General features: G+C 36.2%; 1 protein-coding gene across 2 annotated transcripts in view; it reads right to left on the bottom strand.

Annotated features, from left to right (window-relative positions):
- Nucleotides 1–2,351: 2,351 nt before the first annotated feature.
- The window catches only part of HNMT (histamine N-methyltransferase), a 40,226-nt gene continuing 24,617 nt past the window's right edge, over nucleotides 2,352–17,960 (bottom strand). For both annotated transcript variants that reach the window (XM_045860271.1, XM_045860190.1), the window contains 4 exons: nucleotides 17,620–17,727; nucleotides 16,261–16,391; nucleotides 13,806–13,899; nucleotides 2,352–2,968 (listed from right to left, as the gene is read on the bottom strand). In XM_045860271.1, the coding sequence (XP_045716227.1) occupies nucleotides 2,613–2,968; nucleotides 13,806–13,899; nucleotides 16,261–16,391; nucleotides 17,620–17,727 (689 nt within the window). In that variant the 3' untranslated portion in view covers nucleotides 2,352–2,612. The remainder of the gene's footprint in view (nucleotides 2,969–13,805; nucleotides 13,900–16,260; nucleotides 16,392–17,619; nucleotides 17,728–17,960) is intronic.

The following is a 17,960-nucleotide window of genomic DNA, read 5'->3' as shown; positions in this document are numbered from 1 at the left end:
GAGAGTCATTGGAGGGGCCCACAGGATCCTAGAATGTACACAAGAGCACCCACCTGGGAATCAGCACCTGAAGAGGCACAATCCTCTTGTAGAAAGTGAAGAAGTGACTAAAAGCAGGGCTAGAGCCGAGCAAGCAGCACTGTTTCCTCTCTGAAGCCTTCCACACATACAGTGCTACAGTGCAGGGAAGTGAGTTGCCCCACCCTGGCAAATACCTAAGGCTCCATCCCTTACAATGTAACAGGTGTGCTGAGATAAAGAAATATGGCCCAAATGAAAGAACAGATCAAAGCTCCAGAAAAAGAACTAAGTGATGAGGAGATAGCCAACCTATCAGACGCACAGTTTAAAACACTGATAATGAGGATGCTCACAGAAATTATTGAGTTTGGTTTCAAAATGAAGGAAGAAATGAAGGCTATACAAGGTGAAATAAAGAAAAATATGCAGGGAACCAACAGTGAAGGGAAGATAACCAGGACTCAAATCAAAGATTTGGAGCAAAAGAAAAACAAACATTCAACCAGAACAGAATGAAGAAACAAGAATTCAAAAAAATGAAGAAAGGTTTAGAAACTTCTGGGACAACTTTAAACATTCCAAAATCTGAATCATAGAGGTGCCAGAAGAAGAGGAAGAGCAAGAAATTGAAGAGTTATTTGAAAAAAAGAATGAGGGAAAGATTCCCTATTCTGGTAAAAGAACTAGACATGCAAGTCCAGGAAGCTCAGAGTGTCAAAGAAGTTGGATCCAAGGAGATACACACCAAAGCATATTATAATTACATTACCCAAGATTAAAGAGAAGGAGAGAATCTTAAAAGCAGCAAGAGAAGAGGAGACAGTTACCTATAAAGGAGTTCCCATAAAATTATCAGTTGATTTCTCAAAAGAAACCTTACAGGTAAGAAGGCACTCAAAGAAGAATTTAAAGTCATGAAAAGCAAGGATCTACATCCAAGATAACTCTATCCAACAAAGTTATCATTTAGACTAGAAAGGCAGATCAAGTTCTTCCCAGGTAAGGTAAAGTTAAAAGAGTTCATCATCACCAAGCCCTCATTACATGAAATGTTAAAAGGGACTTACCTAAGAAAAAGAAGTTCAAAACTATGAACAGTAAAATGAAAACAAATTCACAACTCTCAACAATTTAACCCAAACCAAAACAAAAACAAACTAAGCAAACAACTAGAACAGGAACAGAATCACAGAAATGGAGATCACAGAGAGGGTTATCAGTGGTGAGGGGGAGGGTAAGTTGGGGGAAAAGGTACAGGGAATAAGAAGCATGATTTGTAGGCACAAAATAGGCAGGGGAAGGTTAAGAGTAGTATAGGAAATGGAGAAGCCAAAGAACTTACGGGTTGGTTGTCTGTGTACGACCCATGGACATGAATGAACTAAGGCAGGGGGAATGCTGGAGGGAGGTGGGATGCAGGACAGAGGGGAATAAATGGGAGAAAAAAATTGAGACAATTGTAATAGCATAATCAATAAAATATACCTTAAAATATGTTTATTTATTAATTAAAATTTATTTATTTATTTATTTATATAAAGAGATGTATACTATTTTTATAAGAATCATAGATGCTTATTATTAAAAATAAAATAAAGCACATCAAATAAGTTTTTAAAAATTCCCTGAAATCTTACTTTACAAAAATGACTCTTGTTTAAGATCTTAGAGAGACATAAAGGGGTACAGAGTATGAAAAAAGATTTAATGTTTTCTAGAAATTGAATAAATGATAAGAGGTGTATTTTAAGTCAGTGGATTTTAAATTAATTGTGTTGATATAGCTGGCTTATCTCTTATAGGAAAAGCAGCTATTCTCAATATCACTCTTTTACACTTGTACTAGTTTCAAACATATCAAAGAAATATGTTTTAAAATATAAAACCATACATTATTATAAAATGTTAATCTTTCAAAATGGTTTTAGAAGGCCTTTTAAAATGTGTCAAGAACCCAGAAATTAAAAAAGGAAAAAAAGAAAAAAACTTCAGTATATTAAAAAAAAGAAACAAAACATTATAAAAGTATTAGATGAGACTAAAAAAGAAAACAAGCTGAGAGGAAATGAGAAAGAGTTAATTTTACAATATCCTAAATAACAAAGAGTTAATTTTACAATATCCTAAAAGTGCTTACTTTTAATAATCAATACAAATGAGATGGCAACTACAATAGAGGACTGTACAGACAAATACTTCTTCACAAAAGGGGAAAATCAATACACACTTTCTTAGTGTTCAAAGTATCAATAAGCATATACTTTAGTAGTATTTAAAGAATCCATAGTACATACTTTATTAGTGTTGTAGGAAATTCCAGTACAATCAGCAAATGGAAAGAATTTTATTGTCAATAAGCCAGTGAAACTTAGTTGTCTCATTTTTCCAACCTGGAGAAGGGATGGGATAATATCCACAATATCATTTATACTTAGGTGTACATGGAAGTCCAAGAATGTTACAATTTTCTAGATTTTATACATAAGAGAAAATGTCTTATTTATATTTATGAAATTTATTTGTAATTTGAATACAGAAATAAATGATCATTGTTTACAATATAATTTTTAAGATACTCTCATGATTGATATTTATGCCTCAACCACTATGAAACTCAGATTATTATTAAAAAGAACCTTTCCATCTTTCTTAACACTGAATTCAGGCTCTTGTAGAGCTTTCATAATTTCTGCTTTGAGATCAGGTGGTGCTGTTGTATTAAAGTTGCAGGTTTCTGTCAAAAAATCCCAAAGCAGGACTCCATTTTCATTACCATCAATAAAACAGTCAGATATGTCCATGGTGGAAGGAAGGTCATGACACTCATATTTAATTCCTAAATTATCCATCATCTGGGTGAGATCAGTTGCTGTGATGTACTGGCAGAGGTCATCACGGGGTAAGCGGGATCCGTACTTTTTCCATAGCTTGTCCCAGCCACTGGTTCCTGTGAGACAGAACAAATTTCATGCTTTCATTTATTCTTTCTTTCATTTACCTGCCCTGTGAGGCTTTACATTAGACAATTGGGGTAGAGTAGTCCATTTAAAAAAGAAAAGAAAAAGAAAATATATCCTTGCCCTTGTGTAGCTAAAGTCAAGGAATGAAGAGTTTGGGAGTAGGGAGAGAGAAAGTTAAAAAAACAAATAAATAAATAATCATATATCAGATGGTGTTTAATGCTAATTAAAACAAATCAGAGCAAAGAATAGTAGGGTCAAGGAGTTGGGTGGATTGCTGTTTTATATACAGTGGTCATAAAAAGTCTATCTTATTACATGACATTTGAGTACAGACATGACAAGCCATGTAGATATAATAGAGGGAAGATTATTCTAGGAAGAGAGAAGACCAACTGCATAGGACTTGAGGTGAGAGTATGCTTGGCATGTTTAAGAACTAGCTGGGAAGCCAGTGAAATTGGAATTGAGTGAACAAGGGGGAGAGTGGCAGGACATGAGAAGCCACTGAGGTGCTATCTAGTAGAACTTTCTGGATTGATGGACTCAAAATGATTTACTCAAACTAAAGACTGGGTAGCTTCTCATGTCTATCCACTTACTACATTCTGCCTTGGACTGCCAATAACTAGGTGGATTTCTATAAACTTTGTCCCCTTTAGAATATGTTTTATCAATGTCTGTTGTATTTAATTGAAGACCCAGCCCAGTGTAGAAGCTAAGATATGCAGCAGCTGAGGGGAGAGAGAGACGTAAGTTAGACTATTCTTCTAATACTTCAAAATTGAGATGAGGTTTGTTATTTATTCTTTCAGAATTTCAGTTTTACCATCTATAAGATGGGGATAACTGTACTGACCTCAAATGCAACTCAGAGTTTTAAATGAGGTACTTTAAGTGAATCTATGTACAATGCTGAGCACATAGCAGATGTGTAATAAGTACTGAAACATATATGAACATTACATAAAATAAGTTTGATAATGTATTTCTACTGGTTGTAATCTTGAGACTGAAAAAGCAAATCTCAGACTTCCAGCCAGGATGGATGCATAGGTAGACACACTGTGCCACCTCACACAACCAATATAAGGACAACAACAATTTAAAAACAAAAAACAACCAGTACTGACAGTAAATTGAACTGCATGGAAATCCAACAACCAAGGAGTTAAAGTAGACACATTCGTCCAGACTGGTCGAAGGGGCAGAGTTGGGCAGCCAGGGCAGAGTGGACTTGCAGCAAAGCGGTGGCTGGCAGACCAAGCGAGGCAGCAGATTGTGGAGGGGCGGGGCACACAAGGTCGCTGGCAGACCAGGCAGTCCCACGTTGGCCCACAGATAAATCAGGTGAAACTGGGGAGCAAGACAGACGGCAAAACCCAGGGCCCCAGTGCTGGGAAATAAGCCTCAAAATACTGATTAAAAACAACTGTTGGGGTTGAGGTGCTGGGAGAAACTCCCAGCCTCACAGGAGAGTTCATTGCAGACACACAGGGTCCTAGAATGTACACAAACCCACCCACATGGGAATCAGCACCGGAAGGGCCCAGTTTGCTTGTGGGAAGTGGGGGAAGTGACTGAAATCCTGCAGAGAGCAGAGGAAGCACCACTGTTCCCTCTCAGACCCCTGCCTCACATACAGGGTCGCAACCCAGTGACTAGGTTGCCCGCCCTGGTGAACACCTAAGGCTCTGCCCCTCACTACATAACAAGCAGGACAAGACGAAAAGAAAAAAAAGGCCCAAACAAAAGAGCAGATCAAAGCTCCAGAAAAAATACAACTAAGTGACAAAGAGATAGCCAGCCTATCAGATGCACAGTTCAAAACATTGGTAATCAGGATGCTCACAGAATTGGTTGAATTTGGTCACAAATTAGATGAAAATATGAAGGCTATACTAAGTGGAATAAAGGAAAATGTACAGGGAACCAATAGTGATGGGAAGGAAACTGGGACTCAAATCAATGGAGTGGACCAGAAGGAAGAAAATAACATCCAATCAGAAAAGACTGAAGAAATAAGAATTTTTAAAAATGAGGAGAGGCTTAGGAACTTCCAGGACATCTTTAAACATTCTAACATCTGAGTTATAGGGGTACCAGAAGGAGAAGAGGAAGAGCAACAAGTGAAAAAGTTATTTGAACAAACAAAGGAGAACTTCTGCATTCTGGCAAAGGAAATAGAATTCCAGGAAGTCCAGGAAGCTCAGAGAGTCCCTAAGATGTTGGACACAAGGCAGAACACACAAAGGCACATCATAATTATATTACCCAAGATTAAAGAGAAGGAGAGCATCTTAGAAGCAGCAAGACAAAAGGAGAGAGTTACCTACAAATGGGTTCCCATCAGACTGTCAGCTGATTTCTCAGAAGAGACCTTATAGGCAAGAAGGGGCTGGAAAGAAGTATTCCAAGTCATGAAAGGCACGGACCTACATCCAAGATTGCTCTATCCAGCAAAGCTTTCATTTAGAATGGAAGGGCAGATAAAGTGCTTCCCAGATAAGGTCAAGTTCAAGGAGTTCATCATCACCAAGCCCTTATTATATGAAATGTTAAAGGGACTTGTCTAAGAAAAAGATAAAAAACATGTACAGTAAAATGACAGAAAACTCACAATTAATAACAACCACATCTAAAACAAAACAAAAACAAACTAAGCAAGCAACTAGAACAGGAACAGAACCACAGAAATGGAGATCACATGGAGGGTTAGCAACAGGAGAGTGGGAGGAGGAGAGAGGGGGGAAAAGATACAGAGAATAGTAGCATAGATGGTAGGTAGAAAATAGATAAGGGGAGGATAAGAATAGTATGGGAAATGTAGAAGCTAAAGAACTTATAAGTATGATCCATACGTTAACTAAAGGGGGGGAATGTGGGTGGGAGGGGATGTGCAGGGTGGAGGAGAGTGAAGAGGGAAAATGGGACAACTGTAATAGCATAATCAATAAAATATATTTAAAAAAGAAAGAAAAAAAGCAAATTGCTGTTCAAAATAGCCAAGTGCTGGAAACACCCTAAGTCATTATCAATAAATGAGTGGATCAAAAAACTGTTGTACATTTACAAAATGGAACACTATACAGCAGAAAGAAAGGAGGAGCTCCTACCTTTTCCAAAACCATTAATGAACTGGAGAATATTATGCTAAGTGAAATAAGCCAGTCAGTGAAAGACAAATATCATATGATCTCACCAATAAGAGGAATCTAATGAATAAAATAAATGAATGAGCAAAATAGAATCAGAGGCATGGAAACAAGGAACAGTCTGATGGTGACCAGAGGGGAGGGGAAGGGGGATAATAGTGGAAAGAATGGGAAGGCACTAGTCAAAGAACATGTATGAATGACCCATGGACATGGACAATGGTGTGGGGATTGACTGTGGGACCAGGGTGTAAGCTAGGCAGAGGAGGGCAGAGGGAGAAAAATTGGGACAACTCTAATGACAATGAAAAATTTTAAAAAGAAATCTATAATTATAATAAATAAAAAATGCATATTTATTTGTAGACCTTCTAATACATGCATGTAATACTGGGCTGTTACCTACACAGTCATTACAGTGAATTAAGAGTGGTCATTAAAGCCTGACTGCTTGAGTGAGAAGCCTGGCTTTTCCTCTTACTAGCTGTTTGAACCTGTGTCTCAGTTTTATCAAGTGTAAAACAGGAATAATAATAGAATGTATTCACATAATTACTGCAAGAATTAACTAAGTTAAAAAGGTAAGGCACTTAGTTCCATGACTAGCACATAGTAAACATTGTTGAAGTGTTAGATAATTAAGTTGGACTTGGCTGAAACAACATGAAAAAGAACCTATATTTTCTATGAACTTCCAGGATTAAAGGTGAAGATTACCTTTACACAATGGAATACTATCTTGCTGTAAAAACGAAGGAACTCTTGCCCTTTGCAACAGCAGGGATGGATCTGGAGAATATTTTACTAAGTGAAATAAGGCAGCCACAGAGAGACAAACACCATATGATCTCTCTTACCTATGGAATCTAATGAACAAAATAAACTGACAAACAAAATAAAACCATAGGCATGGATACGTGGAACAGAGTGACAGATCTCAGAGGGCAGGAAGGTTGGGGGGACTCAAAGAGATTAGCCAAAGAACATATAAGGTCTGTCCAGGAGGTATCCAGCCATGTAGAAAGAAAAATAGAGACATTTATTGAAGATACAAGAAACATTATACATAGGACAATGGTGCCTCAGCCTCTTGAAAGTAGGCACCTTGGGACCTCACAGAATTCTCCCAACTGCCATTGGCTTGCCTGTTGTATTTTCCTGAATCTCATCAATGGTCTGAAATCTCTTCCCTTTCAAAGGTGGTTTTAGTTTTGAAAAAACAGAAGTTACAGGGAGCCAAATATGGGGTGTAGGAGGGCTGAGTAACCTGGGTAATTTGATGTTTCACCAAAAAACTCTGCATGATACTTGATGCATGAGCAGGCACATTGTGATGAAGCTGCCAATCACCAGTTGCCCATAGCTGTGGCTTTCTGAGTCATCCAAATAGATTCCACGAAGAAAGTGTCAAGCTTAATGCAACATTTCATGCAGATTCCTTGCTTTACTCTCTCATTTTGAATATGATGGCCACACAGTACACACACTCACTCAACAGTGTCTACTGCCCCCACTGACCAGCACAGTGAAGTCATTATTATTTACACATGCGCATTCCAGTCCACTCTCCTTGGCTGTTTCCTTTGCATGACACTGATGTCATGCAAACCATTCTCATTTTATTAACAATGGTTCTACTTTTTCCGGATAGACCTTGTATATGCATATATGGATAGTCTGTGGACACACACAACACTATGGTGAAGGCTGGGGTGGGGCAGGGGGTGGAGAGGGACAGACAGAAAATTGGGGGACATCTGTAATAGTTTCAACAATAAAACAAGTGAAGATTTCTTGAATTTTTTTGGTTCCCAAACCTCTTTTATGATCTAATGAAAGGAACTGACTCTCCAGAAAAGTACACAAATAAGACACATCCATGTCATTATGCATATAATTACAGGATGCTCAAAGACCCCTGACCCTCATCCATGGACTAGGCTAAAGTTGCCTGATTTAACTCAACAAAAGAGCCTACACAAGGCAGAAAATAGTAAATAATAAATAGCCTAAATAATTGATGTTCCATTTATATTTCAGGAGAGAATGATAACTATAGAATATGCTCTAGGAATTGGAATGAAGCAGAAAAAAATAAAACCTTAGTTCAATGAAAAAAATGAGGGTCATGAGTATGTATTAAAAGATCTCTCATTCCAAATACAGTGATTATCTTCCCAAATAAGAATTTACCTATGAACAAGACTTTATAAGAAGATAAATATTTTGGTGGTTGAGGAGAGCCTCTGCCATCATTATTTTTTTAACCTGGCAGAGAAAAATTAACAAAACACTAATGGCAGAAAATGTGCTGGTGTCAGATTTCTGCAATTGGGTGCCAATTCTGAGCTGAGCAATTATACACTTTCTGACCGATGCATTTTCATAATGTCTCTCGGTGGGCACAACATACGATGGTACTTTTGTTTTCAACATGATCTAAACCAAATTCTTTTTTACCACTGTATTAAAAAGAACACACCATGATTTGCCTCTTTCCTTAGGTAAGGAGAAGGAAGGACAGAAAACTTTAATGATCTAGCTAATCTCCCTTAACCAGATAGATTGCATTTTAATTAGCAACTTATCCAACTAATACCTGGTTACTACATTTGCAGAAAAACACGTCACTTGACACATTTCAGTGTATGATACATCTCTTTTGTTCTTATTTCTTTTATTTCCAAATCTAATCTTTTATCTTCATCATCAGGAACTTCTGCTTGTTATAATTAAGTGAATATTAACTGAAGCTGGTCTAGTTCTGTAATGGATATTAGGAACACATACGGAAGCCTCTCTTCCCTCAAGCAGCAAGTATTCTAACAGGCTGACCAGAAATGCTGTGATTTAATTCTGATTTCAATTTCTCTTTCTTTTCCTAATTAGTTCCACTTGCCTACCCCTCATTGCTTGTATCCACCTATTTCAGTGTGCACTTCATGTGTGCAGATATGTCTTTGTTTTAGATTTTATTTATGTATTTATTTTTAGAGGGAGGGAAAGGGAATTAGAAAGAGAGGGAGAGAAACATCGATGTGCGAGAGAAAAAAAATCGATCAGTTGCCTCTTGCATGTCTCCAACTGGGAACCTGGTCCACAACCCAGGCATGTGCCCTGACTGGGAATAGAACAGGCAAACTTTTGATTTGTGGGATGATGCCAGCCCACTGAGCCATACTAGTTGGGGCTACATGTGACTTTTTATTGATTCTCTTATTTCTGTTTATTAAATCCATCTTCAAATCTCCAGAAGTTTCTATATTATATGATTCCATGTCCATCATGTAGTAAGTTTTAGCTAAAACATGTTTTTGGTTTTTTTGGTTTTTGTTTTTGTTTTGTTGGAAAGACATTTGGAAGTAGTTGTACTTTGGATATCATAAAGGAGAAATAATAAGCAATTATTCAGTTCAATTCAATTACATTTACTGGGAGTCTTCTAGGTGCTAAAGGCTTTGCAAAGATCTGGAACCAGAGATAAGAGTCAGAGCCTCCTTCTCTCAAGGAACTCTCTCATACTCCCCACATGCCTTTGGTAAGAAACTTGGCACACTGCTGAAAGTGTTTACATGTCTGAATCCTACTTTAAATTAGTAGTCTTTCAAAGGCAAATGCAGTTATCTTTGCAACCTTCAGAGCCTAGCAGTGACTGACCACAGGAGATCAATAAAAGCTGGATGAACCAAATCTACACAGCTGTCCTGTGCAGCCAACCTGGAACTGAGTACAGTCTGTGTTTTGAATAAGGCTGAACACACACAGCTCCTGAGCCAAGTAAGGTGCTCTGCATAATTAAATCTAGAAACTGACTCCCATTTCACTATCTTATAATCTAATAAATTACAAAAATGAGTTCTCAAATAACTGAGTGACTCAGTCTAGTCAGAGAAATCATTAGTCAATTCAGTAATTGGTAAGTGTCTGAGATGAACAGGCAAGAGCCTTAGCTGTGTGGCATATTTAAGATGACCACATAGAACAAGATGTTAATCCAGACATCTTTAACTGCCTATATAAGACACGGGCTACATGAATGCTCCTAGAAATGTAATTTAATGACAAAATTTAACTCAGGCTTTACAAATCTGTCTACAATGAGCACTCAGTTTTCTGCCTTGCAGTGTACCTATGAATGACAATATTGCCCTGAGAGAAAGGAAATATACAAACTGGTTTCTTCACTTCTAGGTAATTATAAAGCAGATTCCATTTAGAAAGTGCAAGAAACCTGATAAACACAGGGCCTAATGTGAACCATTTTAGTGTAGGTGTAACAATTTTGGGGGTAATATTTAAATTTAAGGAATGTTTTCATTGGACAAGTATGGAGAATAGGGTTTCAAGAATTACAGACTGGGCTGAGAGGGCCATTTAGGGCAATGGTTTTTATACAGGGGAGGTGGGGAGTTAATTGGGCACCTCAGATGACCTGGACAGCTTTCTCAAACTTCTTTACTAACCACAGAATGGTCTCTCAGATAAGGATTTGAAGTCAAAGTGAAAAAATAAATGCCTAAAGAAATACAGTGTATCAGCACTATAAATGTTGATTGACAATGATATAGGACAAATCTGATTGTACATTTCTTACGATTAAATTTATCTCTACTGTTGGAAACTGATCATGACTATTTTTTCTAAAAGATGACCCATATATTTATATTGGTTTTATTAATACAATGAAGCAATTATTGCTATTTTTAAAAGATGAAACTGCAGCTACTTCTATACACTGAGGGGGCAATATAATTTATCTCATGGAAATATGTGGGTAAGATGGATTTTTAGGTGCATAGGTTTATCAAGGTGAGAGAAAGCAAAAGGAAGTTTGCTCTACATAATAAACATGGGGTGGTAGGGAGAAGTGAGGAGTTGGTATCTTTGCAAAAGTACTGAGCTAACAGGACATGGATGAGGTCTGGAAGAAGTTATGAGTAGGTACAAGGGAACTGGGTCTCAACTGAGGAAGAGAAAAGCTGGAAAAAGAATGGCTGTGAGATGCTGATGCTGAATTCTGTTTCTGTTCTTCCTCTCTATAGATGTCAGCATCTCCCAAAATCAAAGAACAGTGCTTTGGTGAATGAAACAAATAGAGCTACGTCCATGTTTGGGGTAAAGCAGAACAGCATCAAAAAAGATAGCTGTAGCACCTGAAAGGTTTGGCCATGAGAAATCAAAAGTTGAACTGGGAGCAGCAGTTTGGAGGAAACAGTGCCTGGCAACCATCAGAAGAATAACCCCCAGGTTTCCTCAGGAGTCACAGAGGAAGTGAGGGACTACTAAGTTACTTGAGATGAAGGCCTTCAGTTATTTACTTTGGATTTTTAAGCATTAAATATGAGCCTATAGACTAGTGAATCTGGAGACATTCAGATTATACAAAGTTGATGACAATTTTATTTACCTGAATGGTAGAATATTTGCTTTAATTGCAAAGAAAACTATATTCAACAAGGTCATTTGTGTTTTAAAGCTTTTATTCATATATAATAAATTTCTGTACTTAACTCTTCTGGTAAATAGAAGCAATAAAGCTGGAACTTTTAGCCTTAAGAGAGAAATGGAAACTCCAAAATAAAATACCTAAATCTATTTTTTCCTTTTGTTAAGTGGTTCTTTAAGAAGATATATATATATATATATATATATATCATATATATATATATCATATATATATGATATATATATATATATCTTATATATTTTTTTTCCATAGTGTATAAAATATTTTAAGAAAGAAGTATATATGGTAAAGGAAGGAAGGAATGAGAGTCCCTTTACTAATTCACCAACTGTTATCTGTTGCATGCTTGTGTCTAGGAACAGTATCTGTTAATGTTTTCCTCTTTGGGATACCTGTTTACCATATTATGTGCAGTAATGAAAAATTATGAACTTCATGCTAAAAAAGTTAGTAAAATATTTTCCCCATCAAACCACACTGATTGAATAATATTTGATTCAAAATACTTTTTAGATTAAAAAGCTAACTGATTTTTATTAACACTTTTCGTACTTTCTTTGATTTTTCCCAATCAAAATAGATATACATTGTACATATGACTCACATACATTGTACATATGACTCACATACATTGTACATATGACTCACATATATGTACATAGCCCCATCATGCAATATAATGTAGGTATAATTATCTAGAAATAGCCCTTGAGTAAACTTAGATTCACAGACCAAGTTCACATAGCTAGGAAGTGTCTCGGCATTCTTACTTTCATGTACCATCATACATTTCATTGGGCCTGTTTTAGTTTATACATTTCTTGATGCCAATAAACCATGGATTGTACTAACTTATTCATGATATACCCAGCAGAATCCTGTATCCATCAGGGCATTTAGTCAATTCTCAGTTGCTTGTAGACTGTTCATGCCACTTTCTAAACCTAGGCTGGCTTTTTCTTATTGGTAGATATTTACTCAAAGAAAGCTGCCTTTCAATATTCAGATACTTTTTCTGAAAATATTTAAGAAAAGCCAAATATAAGTAAGAGTAGATCTCCTATGGATACTCAATCTATGTTCTAAAAATAAAACATGACTTCTGGATAAATTGGTGTTTCTGTCTGCAATACTTTTTCTGTATTCTTCATACAGATTACCAAAAATAGACTGCTTTCAATGTTGATAACTAAGTTTACTTTTGCATTCCTAAATGCAGAACAAAGTGCTTTACCTAAGTGTCCTAATTTAAACAGAGACTAGCAGGAAGCATCCACTTTCCATAAACACTTCTAAACAGGAAGACAGAACTCTCCCCTGACATTAGCATTTTTAACTAACCAGAGATAAAAATAGTATATCAAAATGTTCCCCTGGGGAAGAGGTTGTTTACAGGAGCTCCCATTTGCCAAACTTCCACATGGGTGCAAACCAGGATTAAGGGTGACAACCATGTTTGTCATCTTTAAAGTCATTCTTCATATCTAAGAAAAAAATGAATTATGTGACATGTCGTTTTTTGAGTATAGGATCTGGTATAAGCTTAAGAAGATATAAACTCTTTTATAGCTACAATTAACCTGCCTAGTAATACATGGTAGCCCCTAAAAATTGAAGAATAAAAGAAGTTATGAATTAATGAATTCAACAATATCAATGTTTCATTTGTTAATATTTACTTATACTCTCTATATGGTACTTACATCCCTGGAAAAACCATGAGAGAATCAAATGTCATCTTTGGAAAATAAAACAACACAAAACAAAACAAGTGTACTGTTTTTAATAGTTATTTGAGAAAACTTATAATGAACAATATTGATAGTGACCCTAGAAATGCAAATTAGCCAAATATAATAGCATCCCAAATATTTTAAACTTTATTTGTTTGTTTGTTTATAAATATCACTGAGGAGAAAGCGACATTCAGGGAGGGAAAAGGAGGTAAACAGAAATATTTAACATCTTTAGTCCCATTAAAAATGACTGTTGTATTTGTTCTATGTTATATAAAAATAATTTATATATAGATAGCAACAATTTTTCTCAGGAGAAAGAAATGAATAGACGTTTAATTCCACGAGGCTCCCTAAATCAAGAGCTGTTGTGAAGGACTTGCCTAATACAGACTCCAAACACATGATTCCGTACATATGTGCACTGTTGCTATTTTCGAATTGAGGCTGAATGAAAATAACTTACCTGATACAACAATAATAAGAATCTTAGCGTTGGTAGCTAAGAGACTATGGAAGAATTTCAGGGTTGCTGGGATGTCTTTTACATAATACAGCATCTAGAAATAAAGGAAAAAAGAAATGAAAGAGTTTTCTATGCAATATCTTTGTGTGCTTAGGCTAGATACTCCCAAGTAGATTTTACTGAACAAAACACTTAAGAAGTTTAAAAATTAAAGATGTAGTGTGGAGAGATAGAATAATATATGAGAAAAATTTTGAGGAAAGGGAAACTATGTTATTTGTTCAACTAGAGCCAAATAGTTTTAAATTTACTCTCTCTGGCTTTAATAACACACACATCTATAGCTGGAGACACTTACTCTCCACTTCACATGGAGGCAATGATTCTGTGCTTACTCTAAATTGTATGAATTGTAGTTCTTCTGGGAGAAATTGGGGCTAGCACCATAAACACAGACTCCATTTCACTGAATGTTGCTTTCAAATGAAGTCCTTTGTGCTAGCTTCACCACACACTCAGATGCTTTTCTTAAATCACAGAAACTATGACAGGCTTTGATGCTAACATACTCTCTAGGACAGGACTAAATAAAACATGAAGTTACATGCTTGGCTACAAGATACTAGGAGTCAATCTACCAATTTTTAATCATTCTGGACCATCCCTTGTGATGTGCAGAGAGTGGTCTTTACACCTAACACAGCTAGAGCTTGGAATTTTACATTGGCAGTAGAAAACTTTTCCGTAGGGCTTATATTCTTGGACTCTACCTCCATAGACATTTACTTCTAATATCTCATCTTTGTCTCTCTTGGACAAGCATTCAATATTTTATGTAGATTCCCAAGGTAGAATTTATTGCATAAAACAAAACCAACTTAATCTATGGCTTCTCGCACAAATAAATGAAAGGAAATGGACTTGTACATGGTCTTGCTGCCTCAGCACCTCAACAGCCCTATTTACTATTATGTCATTCCATGCTTCACCACAGGGTCAATACTTAGATAGGTACCCACATACAGCTAATCCATACGATGGTTAATAGTCTATTACTTGACCTGGTGAAAAAGTGGAGGTGGGCCACAGCAGATACTCTGGAATTTGTTCTGATAGACACAGATTCTCTGTAGTTGACTGTCAACATTAAGATGAAAATGTTATGAGAGTGTTAGGACTATAGAGAACAATGAAGAGACAGAGACACAGCAGAGAAAAGTACAGAGTAGACAGAGAGGAAGAGAGGAATAGAGTCATAATGCAAAGGAAACAGAGTTGTAAGAAAAACCATACAGGAGCTTTGAGAGAAATGGGAGAATGATCTCTGAAGCTGCAAAATTTCATACCTGGCAAAGAATAGATCCAGAATATAACTGTAGGGACTGGCTTTTGATAAAAGGAGGCTCTTGTAATAAGATGAAAGAAAGATATGATGGGTGCAGTTGTACCTATGATTGTAAATTTAGAGGGTAAAGAAAGATGAGTTTCTATCTGATGGCTTCTTCTCTCCCTATACAGAATGAAGTGAGGCCATCAGTTGGGAATGAGTGGTGGGAAAAGAGTTATATGAGGCATAAGGAGAGACAGGGAGGCATGAAATAGTTGTGTGAGGATATGAGAAGCAAGCCTGATAGAGGAATATCATAGGCTTGCTGGGCATTCCCTTATAAGTAAAGGATTTTATCAGCTAAGAGAGCAGAGATGTAGGAGGATTGCCTGAATATGCCAATCTTGGAATCATATCTTTTGTTGATTTCTTTAAAGTTTACTTCTTTGGGGTAACTGTACTTGTGGACTGTAGAAAATAAGGAACATCTTGTTGTTAATTGTGGTATTTCTAAAATATACACATCTTCTAGTAGGTGCCTATATACTCATATGCTATCCAGAAATATTAGTGAAACTATGTCATTATACTATCTACTGAATAGTCATCTCCTTTCCAAGAAATACACTATCAGTGCTGGACCATGAAAATAAATTCCTACTGAATGACTAACTGATATTAATAAAACTTTATTAACCTGAGGAATCATCTAACCTGCCCCTTTTGTCACGTGCACACTACAAGCCAGATCATCAACAGAAGGCAAAAGCAACAGGATTCAGAAAAAATCTGAGACATGGTCCATCCAGACCACTAGAGCTACTGGAAAACTGTGGTAGATATATGTTATTACACTTTCCTGTCCTCAAATATATTTATAAACCGTCAGTCCTACGGGAAGAAAATCAGTAACTCTGGACGTATTTTGAGTAGAGAAAACTGGCTTTTTGAATGTTACAGAGAATTACATAGTAGTAACATCTATATCCTCAATTTGAATATGCTCACTTATAAAATCAGAAATCAGAGTCTTATTTTTCTTTTTAAAGTTAGAATATGAAGTACTCTTCATACATATTTCTTAAAAAATCTTCCTTCTGAGAGTATATAACCATAAATATTTCTTACCTGAATCATATGAATAAAGTCCCACTTCTGAAGTTCTTTTTTCTCCATTATTCTATTTCTATATTCAGATGCTGTCTCCTTATGCCAAGCAAACTTTATGTTCTCAAGGTTTGAAGACTTGGCTACAACCTCTAAAATACAGAAAAGAGGTGGTACACCATCAATTTTAATTGCAAATGTGGAGCCCATTTCCATTTAGAATTTTAATGCAATCAATGTTATATACATAACAAATATAAAACACATTTTTCTTTCTTCCGTAGCTCTGGAAGACCAGAAAGTTCATCCTGATTTTCTTCTCATTTTAAATAAAATTAGAGGTGAGAGAAAGAGTCAATAAGAAGTAATTATAAGAACCTTGATTGAACCTAGGTTACATTATCTCAGTATTAATGGGGAATTAACTGGTGAACTTTATTGAGGAAAAAACTGATGTAAAACAGGTGATATGATTCTGTAACCCAAGAGTCAGCAATCATGGCCCATGGGCCATGTCTGACCCACTACCTATTTTAAATGAACCACAAGCGAAAAACATATACTATTGCCTGTCTTTATTCCTTTCATATCTCATGCTATTAGTTTTAAATGACTGAATGAAATCTTAAGAATACTGTTTTGTTATATGCAAAAATAATATCAAATTCAATTTTCAGTGTAAATAAATAAAATTCTATTGAAACATACCCACAGTCATTAGTTTATTTTTGTCTGTGAATGCCTTTGTACTACTGTGGCAGAGTTGATTAGTTGTGACAGAGATTCAGTGGTCTTCTACTAAGTTTAAAATATTTACTACTCTGGCCTTTTTTCAGAAAAAGTTTTCAGATTTCTACTATAATCAACTAACATAAGCTCTTTAAGGAGGGGGATTCTGATTAAACACTTCTCAGTGAATTACTAAGTCTGTATCTAAGAATAAACATCAAAAAATAGTTTGTACCCTGGCTGGCATAGTTCAGTGGATTGAGCACGGGCTGCAAACCAAAGTATTGCAGATTAGATTCCCAGCCACGGCACACGCCTGAGTTGCAGGCCACGGCCCCCAGCAACTGCACATTGATGTTTCTCTCTTTCTCCCTCCCTTCCCTATCTAAAAATAAATAAATAAATCATTAAAAAATAGTTCGTGACCAGTGAATGGATGGAGAGTCAGTAAATACAGGGGTTTAATTATTCATTGTTTATATTATGAGGCATTTAGTTATCCCTGCCAAGAAAACGAATTAATTAGGTGTCCGAATAAGCTTACAAAGAACATACCACAGTAATGATGCTGTTAATGATCAAGAGGACAAATTTGGGATGATTAGCCTTTTTGGCCAGATTTTAACATATAGCACCAGGAGTTACAGGTACCTTTATACTTGGCAATTTGTTCAGCACTTGGCTCAACAACTTCATTTTTGATAGGAACTCCTGGGTACTGAGCCTGCACTTTGGAGAGAATGTGAAGATCAATTTCACCTAGAATACAAGCATAGGAACAAATCACATCAGTACAGGAAAAAAAAACTATTAAAAATAATTTCAACTGGTTTATCTGTTTTAGTTTACTAGTAAAGTCCAGCATACAAAAGGAATAGTGCTCAGTTGTAGCTCTGCCACATTTTCTATGATGCAGAACAGGTAGGTTATAAGTAGGGATAATAAAGTAATTTGAGGAATGCTATAATTGCTATTTATTGATTCATTTACTC

The sequence above is a fragment of the Phyllostomus hastatus genome, unplaced genomic scaffold (genome assembly GCF_019186645.2).
Source record: "Phyllostomus hastatus isolate PE091 unplaced genomic scaffold, TTU_PhHast_1.1 phas_contig_1, whole genome shotgun sequence".
Classification (NCBI taxonomy): Eukaryota; Metazoa; Chordata; class Mammalia; order Chiroptera; family Phyllostomidae; genus Phyllostomus; species Phyllostomus hastatus.
Note: the sequence above shows the minus strand (reverse complement) of the source record. Positions and strands in the feature narration are given on the sequence as shown.